The 19,716-nt window shown below is 45.8% G+C and overlaps 1 protein-coding gene across 2 annotated transcripts in view; it reads right to left on the bottom strand.

Annotated features, from left to right (window-relative positions):
* The window catches only part of unc5da (unc-5 netrin receptor Da), a 230,302-nt gene that overhangs the window by 20,947 nt on the left and 189,639 nt on the right, over positions 1-19,716 (bottom strand). Inside the window, exons 6-11 of one of the 2 annotated variants that reach the window (XM_072661937.1) lie at positions 14,667-14,834; positions 14,027-14,191; positions 12,427-12,462; positions 9,642-9,833; positions 8,640-9,044; positions 7,148-7,232 (exon numbers count right to left, since the gene is read on the bottom strand). In XM_072661937.1, the coding sequence (XP_072518038.1) occupies positions 7,148-7,232; positions 8,640-9,044; positions 9,642-9,833; positions 12,427-12,462; positions 14,027-14,191; positions 14,667-14,834 (1,051 nt within the window). The remainder of the gene's footprint in view (positions 1-7,147; positions 7,233-8,639; positions 9,045-9,641; positions 9,834-12,426; positions 12,463-14,026; positions 14,192-14,666; positions 14,835-19,716) is intronic. The other variant, XM_072661938.1, reaches the window with a different exon arrangement.

Here is a 19,716-nt window from a genome sequence, read left to right as displayed (position 1 = left end):
CTTTTATGTGTGCAGGAAGATGTTGGAGATCTTGGGTGGGCGGCGGCAGCATCAGAGGTAGCTCAACAAACTGACCAAGAAGGCTGATTAAGTTTTGGGATGCTCGCTTGATGGGTTTTGAGGCGATGGTGGAAAGGTCACTTGACAAACTCATGTCCATACTGGACACCGTATCACACTCAGTGACCTACTGGTCAGCCAGTGGAGCACTTTCAGCAGCAGACTCCTTTAGCAAGCAACGGTGCCGACAGCGATCGCGCTGTACAACACCATCACTGATGGGACGTCAGTGTACATTGAGCACTATCAGGACGGCTTCCTGAGTACTAGTTGCGCACCACATCCACTTTATACACTCACCTTATGTTATATCTAGTCGTGTATGCTAATTATTTTTGCTGTCTTGGTTTATGCAGTTTATATTGCATTACTATGCATTACTAATCACTGTGCAGAGACGTTGACGTTTTTATATTTTTATATACGACATTTTTATATCTTCTGTGTATATTTGTACATAAAGTCTAGGCTACTTTGCTCTTCACTTGCTTTGCTCTTGTTTGCTTTCACTGTACTTCTGCGCTGCTGTAATAACTGACTTTCCCTCTGGGAAAGTTATCTATCTATCGCACAGACAAGATTGGCTAGACCAGACTTTGTCAATCATAGTGTGTGTGGCTGAGCTTAAATTAAATGTGTAGTCTGGTCTCTTCCTGAATCAGAATTGGAAATACTTTATTGATCCCAAGAGGGAAATTAGTCGTTGCAACAGTTGGTGTAAGAATAAACACTCTATAAATAAACACTCTATATATATATATATATATATATATATATATATATATATATATATATATATATATATATATATATATATAGCATATTGGTAAGGTAAATATGGAAAGTTATGGCACATATGAAATTGAATTACAGTGCTATTATTGCACATATGAACAGTAACGGTGTGTGTATGTGTACATATATGTATGTAATATATTTTTGGGGGGGAATTAAATTTTTTCAGCTCTAGCAGCCTTTCACAAATTGTTGGGGATGGAGAATATATTTTTGTAATTTGATCATGATAAACGACTAAACGATAATGTCCACATTTCTCTGTGCCCTTCTGTAGGACTCGGATGATGCTCAGAGGGACCTGGAGCGGCAAACCATTGCGGTGTTTGCCATTCGGAGGAAGGGGGGAAAGACTACTGCAGCCGTTGGAAGATGTTGGCATTGTCATTGAGGGTGTGACCTTATTGCTCAAACTGTCCTCGGTCGCCATCTCAGCTTGTGCCCTGCTTCCAGGTTTGAGATGTGCCTAACCTAGACTAAAACCCCTTTATTTCAGTTTGGAAGTGCTCCAGAAAATCATCCTGCAGCTTGAGCGGCACAAGATGTCCACCAAAAGCACAGAGGCACAGATGTGAGTTTGAGCCCCTTTCATATGTTGGGCCTTTGGTTGCTCTAAGGCTACGTTCACACAGTGGAAGATTACTGACCAAATCCGATATTCATTTTAAGATGTTCACACAATCTTTTAATGTGACCCATATCTGACAAGCTTGCTGAACAGTCTGTGCTGTTTTTTAAACCAATGCGAGGGTGCTAAAGAATTTCAAGAGCTATGAATGGGTCCAGGCTGAAAAATTGCTCATGCTCACTGGGGGGAAAAAACAGGACAGGTATTTAGTTTTATTACCTTTTGATGCTGTAGCTGCAATCTGTAGATGTGTTTGGCCAATTCATTAGAAACACAAGCCTTCTAATGTACCCTGAAGTCTTTAACCTTCTGCTGCTGTCCATTTTCCTGTCTTGGCTCATGGTTTGGGCACCGTGAAATTGAGTATTTTTAGAATAAAATGTGAAACACATTACATTTAAATGGTGCCAACTTATTTTTAGATGGTTGGACATCAGTTAATTACATTTAAGAAACTAAAAAGCTACTTTTTTGTGTTCATCTAACTTCAAATTCATTCAAAAATTCATTAATTTGTGTTACCAATTGAAGTAAAGTTGATCTAACCATTTTTCTCTGTAAGGCTGCATTGTTGCATGTGACGTCAATGTCGGATTTTGGCCACAATTACCCTTTGCGTTAAAAGTAGCCTAAGACATGCCATACCACTACATACCTCAGACCGCAAGTCAGTCACTGCCTCTTTTAGGCCGGCCTGCTAGGTACTCCCCTCCAGTAAGGTCATATCAGTGCAGGTGTTGCTGCACAGCAGTGCTCCACCTCTCCGGAGCCTGATCCGTCTTCCTGAAGGTCTGTTCAGCTGTGTTCAGACTCTGTGAGACCGCAGGAGTAGCTGTTTGCTGTTGTCATACGTTTTGTCGTAAGTCCAACGCCACAGCTGTTCCTGTGCCGCGCCACAGCGAGGCCTTCGCCTACTTGACCGGTTTTCAGTGCGGTTAGTTAGACGCTCAGCAGACCTCTCCTCCTGCACACACTGCTCCTGCTCCTTCCTCCGCATGTTTGTCTATTCGTTTACTGTAAGTAATTACTGGTTCACCCCACCGAGCCGCCGCCTACTGGCAATTTTTTTGGTGTGCGAAAGACAGTGAGAAAGAGAGAGCGCAAGATTTACAGGTTCTGGGTGGTGTACCACAGCGAATATCTGTCTCACTCACTCCCTCTTTGTGCTTAGTATTGGGTTCTGTATCAGTGAATGGCTCTCTCTCTGGCACTGGGTTCTGTATAAGACAGTCTGTCTCTCTCTCTCTCTCTCGTGAACGGCAACACAGACTGTGATGATCTCATGAAAAACCACTTCAGTAATTAACTCTGATTAATTAGTGTGTGTTCATTTCTACATCAATATTTACTGTGTGTGTATGGAGTGTCCTTGTGCTTGTCAGATAAAGGGACGCTGGTTAATTACAGCAGTGTGACTGGCTAATTGTGACTGACTCTCATTCTCCTTCACTGGAAAACAAACACAAAGCCATGTTGGTTCCACTACACTTGTGAAGACCGTCAATTGACATAATGATTAGTGTAGCCCTAACTCCAACCCTATCCTCAGTAACCAGGTTACTCCAGTACATTTTACGTGTTTCATTTTTCAGATTAAAGCTCCGGTGTTTGTGAAAGAACTTGGGAGGACCACAAAGATGTTCTCACAGCTGAATATGATGTACTCCTATCTGTTGTACGAGGACATCTGGTCCCCACAAATGTGTGTATATAGTATTTGTTTATTGAGACTTTAATGGAATATGTTGAGGCCCCGAGCCAACATAGAGGCCACAAATGAAGTTGGTGGCCATGGGAGAATATATTGAGACCAAAGAGAAGTTCATAAAATAACAGTGGCCACAAATTGTGTTTAGTGGCTTGGATTTTATATTTTGAAGCCATGGAAGAATTAATTAGGGCTGTAATAGAATGTATTGAGGTCATGAAATAACATGTAGTGTCCATGAGTTCATATATTGAGGTTGATGTCATGAGCTATTGTATAGTGACCATGGAATATACACTTTGAGGCCATGAGATGATGCATAGTGGCCACAAACGTAAGTTTCTGGGGGCCATGAGGGAATATATTAAGGTCAGGGAATAACACACAGTGGCAGTGAATTCATGTATTGAGGCTGTGGTAGAAAATGTTGATGCCATGAAAGTATATAGTGGCCACAAATTAATATATTGAGGCCTTGAGAGGATATTTAGTGACCACAAACGGTTTCTAGTAGCCACAAATTCATATAGAATATATTGAGGACTTATAATAAATAGTGGCCATTAATTATGCTTCTTATGGCCTTGTAATATATATACATTGAGACCATGATAGAAAATGTATAAATGTTGTATATATAGTATGTAATATATTTGAGGCTATAACAATATAATGAGGTCAGGAGAGAACATATAGTGGCCACATTAGGCTTCTAGTAGCCATAAGTTCATAAATTGAGGCCATGAGGTGACTTATAGTGGCCACCAATTTTTATAGTGGCCATGAATACATATATTAATTCCAAGATAAAATGTATTAAGACCATGACAGAAAACGTTGGTCACGAGATAATAGATTGTAGTCACAAATTAATATTTTGAGGTCAGGAGAGAACATAAAGTGGCCTAGTTATATTGTAGTTACCATAGAATATTCCTTGAGTCCATGAAATAATAGTAAGACCATAATAGACTATATTAAGGTCATGTGGAAACATGTAAAGGCCAGAAAAGTTTGTAATTATTTGTAATTGATTTATTATGTAATATTTAATTTTATAGCCACAGTACATTGAATCTCTGGCCTCAATATATTCAGACCTTAGAGGCTGTACTCAAGTATCTCTCTTATTATTCCCTCCTTCTCTCTGCCCCCCTCCAGTGATTCTCCTCCTTTGTGCTCCGTGCGCAGCTGCTGATAGGCTTTTGATTGACAGCTTCGCTCAACAGATGCTACTTGATTGACAGGTGGCTGGTGGCTTTAGGTGCTCAGTGTGTGGATGTGTGTGTTTGTGCGTTAGCAAAAAGACAAGGAAAGCAAACGACTCGCAGCTTATCAGGCTCAGGCAGGAGCGTCCACTGGCCTTCTCTGCTGCGGCTTTCGGAGTGACCTTTCGAGCGCTCTGATTGGAGTGAGCGAACGTGTTATGTGCTTTGTTTAGCCGATGTTTAGCCGTCGCAGTTATCGCCGGTGAAACCAGAAACATCTACCCAGGCTTGCGGAAACCTGCTTGACCAGGCGTTCTTCTGAAACCAAGGGTATTGATATGTATACGGGCCAAGTGGCTTCCAGGTGGGCATGGGCATCTGAGTGGGTTTGTACCAGTTGGGCCTGGGTAGCCCGACTGAGAACCAGAAAGTTTTGTCCATGGGTTCCATGTTGGCCTCCCACATATGGATGCCCACCAGGGTCCCTCCAGGGTCAGTGATGGGACCGGGAAGTGTTAAACATGGCGCCTATCTGGGTTGTACACTGCAGGTAGGCTGGTATTTGGGTGGGCTGTAACAATTGGGGCCTATTTGGGAAGCCCAACTGGGTCCCAGTTACAACAGATGTACAGAGCCCACCTGGAACCCACCTAGCCAACGTTCCACCCCACAGGTGTTCTGTTCATTGAATGCTCTGTTTTCAGATGGTCTATGCTGGTTGTTAATGGTTAAGGTGGTTGAAAAGTTAGACGTTCAGGGGGTGAGCTAGCTGGTTAACCAGCTCTTGACCAGCATAGCGTATGTTTTGAATAGAGTTTGCTGGGGTACCAGCGTGGATAGGCTAGTGATGCTGGTCGACTAGCTCAGTGACTAGCTTGGTCAGGTTGTTTACACTGTTAGAGCAGCTAAACCAATAGACAAGAGCTAAGATGGTAGACCAGTTTCACCAGCTTGAACTGGCCAGACTCTCATACTTCAAACGCTGAGGTTTAAGACGAGGTTGCAGGTACAATTTTCTTCTTATGACTGTTCCATAAAGATCATGTTTGGCGAGCAGTGCTGCACAGTAGAACGGTGCACCACCCCTATTGACTCGGCAACCTTTCATACAGGCTCCTGGCAGTCATACTGGTGGTGCTTTCCAGGTCTCCGCTTGACCTCCACAGTTCGCCTTTTGTTTTCAGAACTCCCCTTCACAGAGTGTTAGGGTAAGATTTGAAGGGTCTAAAAACCTATAAAGCTTGGAAATCAGATTCCGCTGAGACTTTGGGTTACTATTTCTCAAATAAAACAAAATGATCAAATGTGTCACCTGGCCGAGGGCGTCCAAACTTTTGCATAAGACCTTTTATATACATAACAAAAACGGTAGCTGAACTGACAGCAACATGACATTCGCAATTCTAGAGGTCTGGAATCACCCCAAGAGGGCGCCCGCACACAAAAGCGGCCCCCTGACCCCAGATGGCCGCTGTCTGACCAGCTGAAGCTGTTTCCCAGATGATACGCTGTAATCGACAGACGTCAGTAGAAGGTGCTTCAAAGAAATACGCCCACACCATCTCTTTTACAGCGCTCTTATCAGTCGTGCACTTTGCTCCGAGATTTCGGTTCGCATCATGGTAATGCGTGGGGTATAAATGTTTTAGCTAAATTAGCCTTGTAGCTCTGCAAAGCTAAACTTGCGACACCAAATGTGTCAAGAGTTACTACATTTGGGGTGAGGAGATGTATAAATTTGGTTATTTGAAGCTAAAAATAACTCTTGGCATTAAGAACTTTTAACAGTTAGCACTCGTGGATTAGCACCATACTAATGGCTGAGGTATAAGCTTCCATTTCTTGTTGGCTACACTAGTCTCGCAGCCAAGCTGCCAAATGTGCTTGCTTAGTTTTGACTGGAGCTACAAAACTAAGGCAGATAACAAGTAATCTAGAGTGTTTCTACCAGGCCAGTTAGCATCGTGCTAACTGTAGACCTAAATTATCAGACACTTCAGGCTTAAAACACATTGAGTTATTGAGCTCTAGCCTAGCCCAATTCTGTCCACATTTAAAAACACGTAGTCTATTATCTGAACAACTCCACACAGTGGAGCTGAGTCTGATTTAGGCCTTCAGTTAGCATTATGCTAATGGGTGGGGTACTTTTAACTCCAGAATTACTAGATTCACAAAGTATGCTAATACTGTCATCAGTTAGCACTGGTGGATTAGCACTGGGGAATCAGCTTCCATTGTTAGCCACACTAGCCTCACAGACGAGCCAAGTTTGGTTACTTGATTTTGACTAGGGCTACAAAGCTAACACAACTATCAAGTAATGGACCGTGTCTAGCAGACTAGTTAGCATTGTGCTAATGAGTGGGGTGGGGGGCTGTATAAATCTGGTTATTTGAAGCCGAAATCACTGAATTAGCCTTTTCAGCGCACAATGTCCGTTAATACGCTCATTAGTTAGCCCTGGTGGGTTAGCATCATGCTAATGGGTGGGGTATAAGCTTCCATTACTTTTAAGCTGCAGTGAAAATAATCTAACAGCTAAATTTCAGACACTTAAAATAGCTAAACTGTTAGCGCTATGCTAATTGGGGTGTATAAGCTTGTCGCATGTTAGCAACATTAGCCTTGTAGCTTCAGTTAAGAGGAAAACTTGAGGCTTCGAATACTAAACTAAACAGGCAAGGCGGCCAAACACACACCTGTAGGATTATGCAGCCAGCTGTGTGTGTGTGGGGTTTGGCCTACCAGGTGTCTTCTTGATTGATGCTCATATACATTTCCCAGCTTGTGTCCTCTGCAATCGCTCCGTGAGGAACCAGCAAACTCACACCTGTCAAAACACACACACACACACACATACTCTTACAAACATGGATAATACTACCCAAACCACTTTAATCACTGAAGCAGGTGTAGAAGATCCTGCAATCTCCAGGGGCGGGGATTTTCCTTCCTTTTTACCCAGTAGCGCCCTCTTCTGGCCGCTGACAGTGGCTGAAGGCCGGTAATGCACTAAAGTGCACTTAGACACGCAAGGCTTCTGGCGGCAAATTTCTGGAACCTAAATTGTTAAATTCAACGGGATTCAAAACGATGGTGTTGATTTTGGCCTGTTTTGAGTAATTAATTAATTTGTAATTTGAGCATATTTTTTTTTAATTAAAAAATGGAAAGCAACCTTTTTTTTGGGAGGGGTTTTGCATTAGATTCATACAAATCCCCCCCCCCCCCCGATTGTGGATTCTTTGGAATTTTTGTAATAGGAGCGTTTTGGTTTCATCATTGCCGCTCGTTGGCGTCTCCTGCTGTCAGGACTTGTTTTTTTTGTTTTGTTTTTTTTAAATTAAATTAACGTTTTTCCTATTTTCCACCCCATCAGGTGCTGCCAAAACTGTAGCATGCTAGCTAATTCAGTCGAGGGTGTGGACCTGCATGGCTGGCTCACGAGTAGCATGCTAGCTACATCGACTGGCTAACGTATTGCGTTGTCCGTCTGTAAAATGACGTCATAGGGGATAGGATGTGTCCGGGCGGGGTAGGATATGCCACGACACCGGGCAGCCTCCAGGGTCTCCATATGGGCAAACGCCATCATCACTTTAAGAGTGACGAGGGGGGAGAGAGAGCGCCATCTACACACCTGGAGGGAGGGTAATTGCTAATTGTGCACTCTCAGACTCTGGCCATTGATGGCAAAGCGGCATGCCTCAGGATTCGAACCACCCCACTGCCCCCAACACACACAGAAAAGAGCCTCCAATACGCAATAGACAACCTCTCTGATGAGAAACCACACACACACACACACACACACACACACACACACTCTTTTGTGGAAGAATGGGAGCCAGTCCACAGCTGTGAGGAAATTAGCTACTTCCAGAGAGTCAGAGAGGAGTTCATTGCACTGCTGCTGTGCGCACACTCTCTCTCACACACACACACACACACACACACACACACTCTCACACCTGTCTAACTGTCAACACCCATTACTAAAGCTGATAGAAATAGGAGTGACATACTGCTGGATTAGGAGAGAGAGAGCGAGAGAGAGAGACTGTCTGTCTGTCCATCTTAATGTGATCTGGCCTAAAACAATTTGACACCCTTACAACAGGTGTCCACCCAGGTCATAAACCATTTGGGGCGGGGCTTAGGGGTAATACTCCACCCTCTTGGAAGTATATAAATATAGCAACAATAAGGATACATCATTCAACACACACACACTCACCTGTGTTTGGCAGCACCAGTCTCCCTCCCCCGTGCCCAAACAGTCCGCTGGTCCTGAGGAGGGGTTTCCCAGTGTTTGCTGTTCGGGGGATAAACCCCAAATTTGGGCTGAGCAGGCCCCTCCCCCTCCCTCCCAAAGTGCCGCCCCTGCTGCCCAGGTCCTGAACCATGCCCCGGGGGAAGGTTTGGGGCGGGGCTTTGGGATGATACTCCGCCCTCTCTGACACGCCCAGGGACACCATGAAGGAGCTGTGAACTTTGACCTTCACGTCAGGCAGGGGGTCGAAGAGCGACGGCTCGGACATGAGGTCCTTGTCCATGGAGTCGGGGAAGCAGATGGGGCTGGTGAAGGTCCGGGACATGGTCAGGTCCGGCGGCATGGACGAATTCATCAGGAGGGGATTACCTAGAGACAGACAGAGAGTATTCAATTGATCTGAATCCCTAGCGACCACCTGGAGCACCACAAAAGCAATACGTAAGCAATTACATTTAATACTACAGTCAAGCACCTCCTAGCAACGTCATGGTGACCACCTCAGATACCATAGGAATCACTTAGCAATTACACCCAATGCGATAGTCAGCATATTAACATCCTGGCAACCATCTGAAACACCATAGCAGCCCCCAAGCAAACACATGAGACACTATTATAATCAATAGCAATACTGAAAGAAGGTACCCCCAAACCCACAGCAACATCCGGGCAACCACCTCAGATACCATAGCAACCACCTATCGCATACTGTTGCAAATACTTAGTGACAACCCATGCTTTCCAATACCCATCTAAGATCTCAGAGAAACCAACTCATAACACCTTTGGACTCACCAGATATACTACTATAGCAACCACCTAGAAATCACCTAGCAACCATACAAAAACACATTCAATGACCTGCGAACTTCCTACGTGTGTGTGTGTGTGTGTAAAAAGGGTTTCTGATAAAGTGGCTGCTGAATGTGCTGTGTGAAGGGAGGGCCTCGGTGGGGTTCTCACCCTGCCTGGTGCTCTTAAAGCTGAAAGACTGGAATCCTCCGGTGAGGGCGGACGAGTCGATGACGTCGACGCCGTACTCGCTCTGGCTCCGCCTGTAGAGCGCTACCGCGACAACCAGCAGCACCACAGTGACCAGGCCCGCCGCCAGGCCAGAATACAGGGCGATGTCATTGTTGCCCTCTACCTCAGTTGCTGTGAGAGAGAAAGAGAGAGAGAGAGAGAGAGAGAGAGAGATTTTAAAGTATCATAGCGCCATCAAATTCCATTTAGGAAAGAGGGCTTCATCCTTCTATACATGGACAAATGTTTGTGGACACCCCTTCTACACTCACACTCCGCTTGTCTGGTTCTCTGTAGAGAAGTACTGCCAGTAGAACCAATAGGACTCTCAGGAGCAGATAAACATACAGGAACCTGTAGGCACCATGCTTGATGCTAGGTGTGGGCTAGAGGGGTATAAAGCCCTCCAGCATTGAGCTGAGGGGCAGTGGCAGAACTTTGGCAGTTCTATGGAATGATGGATGATGCTCCATCCAGTACTGAATGCGATCAAATCTTCACAGCAATGCTCCTCCAAAACCTAGCAGAGATCTGAGCCACTAGGTTTATAGATGCTTCCACAAAAGCAGGTTAAAAGAAACCCAGAAGAAACAACGAACGAGCAGGTGTCCCAAAACGTTTGTCCTTGCAGTGTATTTAATGTAGCGGTTACAGTAAGCACATATACACAGATGGCTCTTTTGCTAGTGTATGCTGCTATGTGTATTAGTAATCAGGAGAAATCAGGTCTTTTCTGTTCTCTCACACACACACACACACACAGTGTGAAATAGTTTCTGAACACTGACTGTGGCGGCATGGGGAGAGCGCCACAGCTCGCGGCTATGGAGCGCACGCAGGAAATGAAAACAGTGGCCAAAAAAACGCAGCGAGCCGCAGAAGCCGCTAACGGTGCAGGTTAATTGGGAGCTCGGCAAAGTCTGGCAGGATAATGAATCTTCCATTTGTTTCACTCTCTCACTCACACACACACACACACACACATTCCCTTCCACTCCGTCAGTCTCTCTCGCTGTTTATCCCGCCTCTTCTCTCGGACTGTTAGCAGATTGCGCTGCAGCCGCTTGCGAGATTAATTTAACTGGACGGAATGTTTGTTCCTGTCCAGTCCACCCTGTGATTGGCAGTGGCCAACCGTGACTAGTAAAGCCCGGGCTGTAAACGCAGATAATGCTAATTTGTTTGCTATTTTCTCACATAGCAAATTAGCACCAATGCTAATGCTAGTAAACAACTACGACTCTTCTAGATTAGACACACCCATCCCTGCTGAAAAGGGCAGCTCAAGACCAAGCTTTTGCTGGTAGCTGAAAAGCTGCTTATCAAGGCAAATTCATACTCTGTGCTGGTAAACTAGTTGGTTATCCAGGTCTTGACCAGCATGATTGACGTTGCATTTAATTTTGGTCTTGCGTGGTCATGTGGGGCGACCAGCATGGTCCTAACCTTAACCTCAACCAAAACCTAATCCTAACCTTAACCCTGGCCATAATTCTAACCTGAACCGCAACCCAAAACCTAATCCTAACCCTAGCCCCAATTGGGTACCAAATGGTTCTTACCAATGACCACTGGTTTCCTCTGGACCATCTGGCTCTTAAGATCCATCACTAGCTCTCTTTCTATCCTCTGGCCACTTATGGTCCTCGCTAGACACCACTAACTCCTTCCGGAGGTACCATCCCCTCTAAACCCTTTGGTGTTTACTAATCTCCACCGGCAACTTGTGGACTCTGGTCCTTCCTTGTCCTTACCAATGACTACTAGCTTCCTCTGGAGCCTCTGGCTCTTACTAACCCCTATTAATTCTCTTTGAACCCTCAGGCACCTTTTGGGCCTCTAGTCATCAGTAACTCCTTTTAGAGTTTCTGTGGGTCAATCAGCTTTGGCAATTTGGGTTATGCCGGTGTTCTTCCTTTCTAACAGCTATCTAGAACCTCTGGAAGGCCTAGAGTTTCTAGGGTTTTCAGTCTCAAAAAGTGTCCCATCCACTGGAAATCAGAACGGTTTCTTAAATCTCACATGGAAGAACTTCAGAATAGTTCCTGAGGCACCGACCAACAGAGGAACTTGCTCGCAACCTATCTAGAACCTCCAGAATAACCAGAGTGACCTTTTTTTTTTTTTTACTCTTAAATTTGAACCTATCCACTGGAAATCAGAATGTCATCGGTGGACGTCTTAAATCACACATGTAAGACCTTCAGTCCAGCTTCTAAAAGGCCGACCATTTTTAGAGCTTGCTTGGCTATGTCTACCTAGACTCTACAGGAGAATCTTGATTGGATCCGTTCAAATAAAAAAATAGTGGAAAGGGTTCTTTGAGTGATGCCATAGAAAAGCCATCAATGAGGTCTCAAGGTTGAAAGAACCTTCAGCCAACTGAAGCTTATATAATCGCTCATTACCACAATCGAGGTAAAATACTCAATTGATCGTGATATTGATTTGAGGTCATATCGCCCAGCACTACTTGTCAACTACATTTGTCAAAGGTCAACAAAAGATGGAACCTTCAGCCTAATGCAACCAGCTATTACGACATGGAGCAGTTTGGGTTCTTCACAGTTCCTCATAGATTTCTTGACAAGCTCCTTTGGGACAATGTTGGCCCATGACCCTCTGAGAACGACAGTCCTTGGCCTTCCGTATCAGCTAACATCTCTCTATGCCAACACTATAAGAGATGAGGGATGTGGGCAGAAAGAAAGTGTTGGCATCTCACCTGGAGGAACCTTCATATCATGCAGGAGCTTTTTATCTGCAAAGATAAAGACATACACAGATAGACCACATATCACATAACGGAATGCAATGATTCTGATGCAACATGAATCAATGGAGATTTAATCAAGGAATGTTTTCGTCGAAAATGTCATTGTTTATGGATGGTGGAACTGATGGACTGTGGAGAAAGCATGCATTAACACTCATTGCATTCTGGGATATGCGACACTAACTACCTAATCTCCTGTGATGGATGTTGTGACATTCAGTTATTCCCACTGACTCTGGTATGTCCGTGTGAAGGCAACGCGTCCTGGACTGGCTTGTGCATCCACATCTCACTCATCAGCAGAGTTGAACCTTCTTGCACCTTGGCCCCACTGCGAACGCCTGGACCGTACTAGACACCTCTAGCTCACTCTGGACCAGCTGGACCCTCTGGACCCTCAAGCCACTTCCTGGTCCTTATTAACAGCCACTATCTCAATCTGTACCCTATGTCCCTTCTTGGGCTCCCTCTAACTTCCTGGTCCTATGTCTAGCGATGACCATAAGGGGCCACTAGTTTCTTCTGGACGTTCTAGCCTTTGTTAGCTGCCATAAACTCCATCTGCCCATCTAAATCTTTTGGTTCTCACCAATGACCACTAGCTTCCTCTGGAGCCTCTGGCTCTTAGTATCCACCACTAGTTCTCTTTCTATCCTCTGGACTCTTGTGATCCTTGCTAAACCCACTGGTGTTTAGTAACCTCCACTAGGAATTTCTGGACTCTCTGGTTGTTCCTAGCTTCCTTTGGACACTCTGGCTCTTACTATATACGATTAGCTCTCTTTGAACCCTCAGGCACCTTTTGGCCCTCAATAGTCATCAGTAACTCCTTTTAGATCTTTTGGCCCATTTAACCTTAGTAAGAACCAGTAACCCACTGACCCTTACTATCCACCACTAGTTCCATGTGGGATCTCTTGTACTTTTTGGCTCCTGGCTCCAACTAGCTACCTGGCTATATGTTGTCTGGACAAAACTGGTGTTTATGACAACCTATGACCGGTGTTTGAGAGGTTCTGTCAAGGACCTGTCCATTTGCAGGCCAGCCTACTGGGTTGTTACCCTCAGGTCTGCAGACAAGACTAGTGTTAGTAAGGGGATATGACAGATGGGATGTTGATGGGAGTCTTAATAGCTTAATCAAGGCTGAGACTACTGGAGGAGTCCAACAGGGCTCAGTACTAGGTCTTGTTGGTTTTATTAATAAGACCAGACCCATCTGGGCCGATGTCTACAGCTCAGGTTGATGTCTACAGTGCAGTGAGAAGGAGTAGAGATGTGACGGGACGGTGGTAACGGCAGTCTTAATAGCGTAATCAGAGCTGAGATTTCTGAGGGAGTCCCACAGGGCTCGGTACGAAGTCCACTTTAATTTTAAAACTGAGGACACTCGTGTGTATGGAAATCTCCTTCTGGAGTCAAATCCCCAAGGTGAAGACGACGATGATGATGACGATGATAATGATGATTAGGGATGATCATGATGGTGATACTGATAAACCTGACTGCGATGCTGCTGGCAACGACAGGGAAGATAAAGTTGACTTACCCTGAGTACAAAGATCTCCAGTGCAGTTTTCCGTGTCCAGTGCCGCCCCGTCACACAGTCTGCCCCCATGTTTGGGCTCAGGGTCTGTACACTCCCTGCCGCGCTGCCTCTCGCACTCCGAACTGCACAGTGACCAGTCGGACCAGCTGGCCCAGCCACCGTCCACTGCACACACAAACACATAGACCTTTATCAGAAGTACTTCAGAAAACACCACTTTTCAGATCAGTTCTCTAAGCATCCCATATCCCGCCTCCTCATCGGAACAATCCCCGTGTCTGCTCCAAACTTTCCGGAACTTTCTATTGTCCCAAAGCTCATAGACTGGCAGCTCATTTCCCGCTCTTTCCCTCGGGGTCCAGCTGATAAATCTGCTGCTTTTTCCGCTCTGTCTCGGACAAAAAAACTCAAAGACAATTTACTTTTGTCTCCCCCAGCCAGCCCAACCCTCCCTCCCCATCCTCCTCGCCCAGGACACCGCCCCAGCTTCTTCCATGGCTAATCTAAATGCAAATGCAGGACATAGGCTGATGGTATGCTGGACGGGGACATGTGGGACAATTGACCAGAATTAAATAACACACACACACACACACACACACACTTATCACATCCACATGAGGGAAAGGCTGTAGTGTACCTGGGCAGGGCGAGGAGCAGGTGCTCTTCTGGACAGACATGCCCTCGCAGAAGGCCCCGCCGTTGAGCGGAGCTGGGTTGGTGCAGGTGCGCGAGCGTCTCTGGATGCCCCGTCCACATCTCACGCTACAGTCTGACCAGTCTGTCCATGATGACCATCCGCCATTAACTACAGAGAGAGAGAAAGAGAGATGTAAAGTCACTGTCACTCCAGTCCACACTGTAACACAATGAACACTGTTACACCACTGACTCATAACACTCCACACTGTTACACCACAGACACGTAATACACTCCACACTGTTACACCACTGACTTGTAACCCACTCCACACTGTTACACTACTGAGTCATAACCTATTCAACATGTTACACTACTTACTCGTAACCATCTCCACGTCACACTACTGACTCATAAACCACTCCACATGGTAAGCTACTGACTCATAACCCACTCCACAATGTTACACTACTGACTCATAACCCACTCCACAATGTTACATTACAGACTCGTAACATACTCCACAGTTACACCACTGACTCGTAATACACTCCACACTGTTACACCACTGACTCATAACAAATTCCACACTGTTAATGAACTTAACACACTATTCCACCTTACACTACTGACACGTAACCCACTCCACAGTTACATTACTGACTCATAACCCACTCCACACTGTTACATTACAGACTCGTAACATACTCCACAGTTACACCACTGACTCGTGACTTATTCCACATGTTACACTAGTGACTCATAAACCACTCCACATGTTACACTACTGACTAACATAACACATAACACCCTTTGCATTGTAACGCAAGAAAGCACGAGGGAGAGAAAGAACATAGATAGAGAGACAGAGCGAGAAAGAAAGAGAGAGAGAGAGATGATTTACATCCTAATGGCACTATAGAGACACAAAGCAGAGGCAGTAAAGCTCCACTAATGACTCCTGCTGCTCCTCAAGCCAACGATGACTAACTGATCAGCTAATTGGTCCGCAGAGGACTGTAAGGCCACACTACCGGCTAACCATGTGTGTTTTCTGACACTTCTGACACAGTCGCACAACACTTCCCCCTCAACACACACACACACACACACACACACACACTCACTCTCACAGACGTACAGTGACAGTCATTCTGAAGTCTTAATGAAAAGGGAGCAGTGTTGTAAAACTCCTATGAATTAATCCATGAAATGCAAGCATGCACTCATCAGCTGGAGCTTCCAGAAGACAGCTCCCAGGCGGCTCCGTCTGATTAAAAAGGGCCACGTCTTTATAAAATGACCGCCTGCTCACATGGAAGGGAGTAGGACAAAATAACGCCATCCTGGCAACGTTCTTGTCTATGATCATATCAAGTACCACTGCATCCCTTTAGGAATGACCCATAACACACTCCACACTGGTACACCACTGACCTGTATCCCACTTCACGCTGTTACACCACTGACCTGTAACCCACTTCACGCTGTTACACCACTGACCTGTATCCTTCTCCATACTGTTACACCACTGGCCTGTAACCCTCTCCATACTGTTACACCACTGACCTGTAAACCACTTCACGCTGTTACACCACTGACCTGTATCCCTCTCCATACTGTTACACCACTGACCTGTAACCCACTTCATGCTGTTACACCACTGACCTGCATTCCGCTCCACGCTGGTACACCACTGACCTGTATTCCTCTCCATACTGTTACACCACTGACCTGGAACCCACTTCACGCTGTTACACCACTGACCTGTATCCCTCCCTACACTGTTAAAACAGTTAGAATCCTGAGCCATGCTTGCCATCAGCGGCCAGAGTCAGAGAAAGCACAATTGGCCGTGCTCTCGCCAGGTGGGTAGATGGCGCTCTCTCTCCTCGCCATTAAAAATGCAGTGTTGGCCAGCACAGGCGTCTGTTAGCTGGTGTGGCGGAGCTGACCGACTGGCTGTTACCATCTCTTCTCATTGACGTCTGCGTCTGTACCTGTGCCAGTGCCAACAGCGCACCATTCTGAGAGGAGACTGAGAAGACTATGAGAAGATTATGCTATGGTACATGCCTCGTGTTAGCTGTTGCGGCACCGTAAACAAGCCAATCAGAGCTGAGCTGTTTGTCTTTTTCACAAGCCTGAGAACGTATAACAGGGTGGTAAACTGGCCTTAATGCATTCTACAGCGAACCAGGTTTGAAATATGGCCGGACTCTGACAGCAAAAACTGATTTTTGTGTCGTTTTGGTGTTTGGATCTGCGGATAATCTGTCCTGCTCGATTAGGATAATCAGGAGAATTAGGATAATGCTGGAAAATCTGGTTTGAGCTGCCTATCTGGACAAATCTTTGGATCTTTAAGCTTTGGATCCAAGAATAAAGAAAAAGGCCTGTGTCCAGACTTTTGACCGTGTGAGTACTGCATTGTACCTTAATTGCCATATGCTGTCAATTTGTGCCAGTGAGCGGAGGAAAAGAGCAAAAAAGAAAAAGTAAGCTCTCTGGGGTAGCTACGCTAGCCTCTGAGTGCCATGGTAACTGCCGTTGAGGAGTTTTGACAGCTGATGTCAAAACCCTTCGCTAAGTTCAATCAAGCTTACAGCACCATGCTTGCTTTGGTCGACATCTGTTCCGTACTCTTTCAGGAACACAGCCCGAGTGTGCTTGTGTGGGTTTTTAGCTCGTTGTGGAGACCTAAACCCTCCAGGATGATGAAAACATGAAGCCGGAGTGGTTGTGGGGACTCAAAAAGCCAAAGCGATCAGCCAAAGTGGAGGTTTTGCTTGCTGAGGTTAAGGTTAGCGCTGGGTCGAGTGGGGAAACAGCAGCATTTCTACATGCTCGTTTAAAAGACTTTGCCACACAAACCACACACCAATACACACACTAGACTGTGAGTATGTGTGTGTGTGTGTGTGTGTGTGTGTGTTACTTAACCATCACAATATTGTAGCAAAACACCCGGAAGGCTGTCACAATTAGCCTAATGGGGCCTGAAGTCTGTAAAGCACAGCCACGTAGGGGGGCACGGCAATCGTTAGCTCATTAGATACGCTGCCAAGATAACCAATCAAACCCCTTCTGACAGGCCCAGAGTCCGACAACGGTTCTGGAGATGATGAAGCTGCGCTTTTCTCCATTCCACCTTTCATGATAAACCATTAAGTGCTTGAAAAATGACGGAGCCGTGTCACGCGGCATGGCAGCCACAGTGATTTATAAGCAGTGTTGTTTTTTTCCCCCCTCGTCTTCTTCTTCTCCTGTCTGTGACAGTGTGTTTCTGAAGGGCAGCACAGGTCAGCAGATAGACGGGTGCTGGAAAGTAACATTTCAAGCATTCGGCATTCCAAATAGACCCGTCTCGGCAAGGTCAAATCTCTGAGTGACACCAGCATTCTTGGGGGAAAAAAATAATGAGACAAACTCTGAGAAACAAACCGACAAGGTGACACCCAACTGGGAGAAGCACCAAACAGAATCAGAACTCAGAGGGTGTGAGCAGTGAACCTTAAACTGAAAAAAAGGGGTTGACTGGGCACTGGACTTTCCACCTTGTCCACTTTATGAGAACCCTCTAGCTTCGGCTTCCACTCATCGTCCACTTTGTGGGCTCTGAGTACCTTATAGGTCCACCGCATACATACACAATTAAATCAGCTCCCATATGATCCAGATGACCACTGTTTGCCAGATACTTGTGACGGACCAGTCATGACCTGGCTTGGATTGAAAACCTTCACAGACCACAGTCGCATCTCCTTGCGACTATGACCACAGGACTACTGTTGACCCGATACTTGGTGGACCAGTGGTGGACCAGTCAAGACCTGGATGATTGAAAACCTCCACAGACGCCCACCCTATTCAAGAACGGTTGACAAGGCATTGCATCGTCTGGCGGCTATGACCACAGGACCACTGTTGACCAGATGCTTTCGAGTGGTGGACCAGGCCTGACCTGGTTTACTGACGACCTGGTTTACTGACAACCTGGTACTGTGTCTTCAAGGGACTATTATCACAGGACCACTGTTGACTAGATACTTGGTGGACCAGTGGTGGACCAGTCAAGACCTGGATGATTGAAAGCCTCCACAGACACCCACCATATTCAAGAATGGTTGACAAGGCATTGCATCGTCTGGCGGCTATGACCACAGGACCACTGTTGACCAGATGCTTGGTGGACCAGTGGTGGACCAGTCATGACCTGGACAACCTTCACAGAGACTCACCATACAGGACCAGTCTTAATTAGGCTGTTTTGACCGGCTGACCAATTATGACCTAAGTGAGTAAAGAAAGCTCCAGAGACACTCACTCTACACAAAAATGTTGTCAAGGTATTGTGTCCTCTAGGGACTATGACCACAGGATAACTGTTAATTAGATGCTTTTGAGTAGTCAAGGTATTGTTTCTTCTGGCAGATATGACCACAGGACTACTGTTGACCAGATACTTGGTGTGGACCAAGGGGTGGACAAGTCAGGTCCTGGATGACTTACAACCTTCACAGATACTGATTCTATACAATAACAGTCATAGAGGCGCTGTGCAATAGCAACTGTGACCACAGGACTGCTATTGACCGGATGCATTTGAGAGATTGACCAGCCATGACCTGGATGACTGACAACTTTCTCAGATACTCATCATATAAAACATCTGCCGCCAAGGCACTGTGTCTCCTAGCAACTATAACCACAGGACCATTGTTGACCAGATATTTGGTGGACCGGTGGTGAGCCAGTCATGACCTGGATGACCGATAACCTTCACGGATACTCATCATATACAACAGCATTTGCCGGGGCACTGCGTCTTTTAGCAACTTTGACCACAGGACCGCTGTTGACCAGATGCACCAGTTGACCATTCATGACCTGGTTGATTGAAAACCTTCATAGACGCTCACCATCTACAATAAGTCACCCAGACATTGTGTATTCTAGCAACTATGACCACAGGACTGCTGTTGACCAGATACTCCTGAGTGGTTGACCAGTCATAACCTGTTTCATTGACTGCCTTCACAAGCACTCA

The sequence above is a fragment of the Salminus brasiliensis genome, chromosome 18 (genome assembly GCF_030463535.1).
Source record: "Salminus brasiliensis chromosome 18, fSalBra1.hap2, whole genome shotgun sequence".
Taxonomy (NCBI): domain Eukaryota; kingdom Metazoa; phylum Chordata; class Actinopteri; order Characiformes; family Bryconidae; genus Salminus; species Salminus brasiliensis.
The sequence above is the reverse complement of the archived record's forward strand: the minus strand, read 5'-3'. Positions and strand labels throughout refer to the sequence as shown.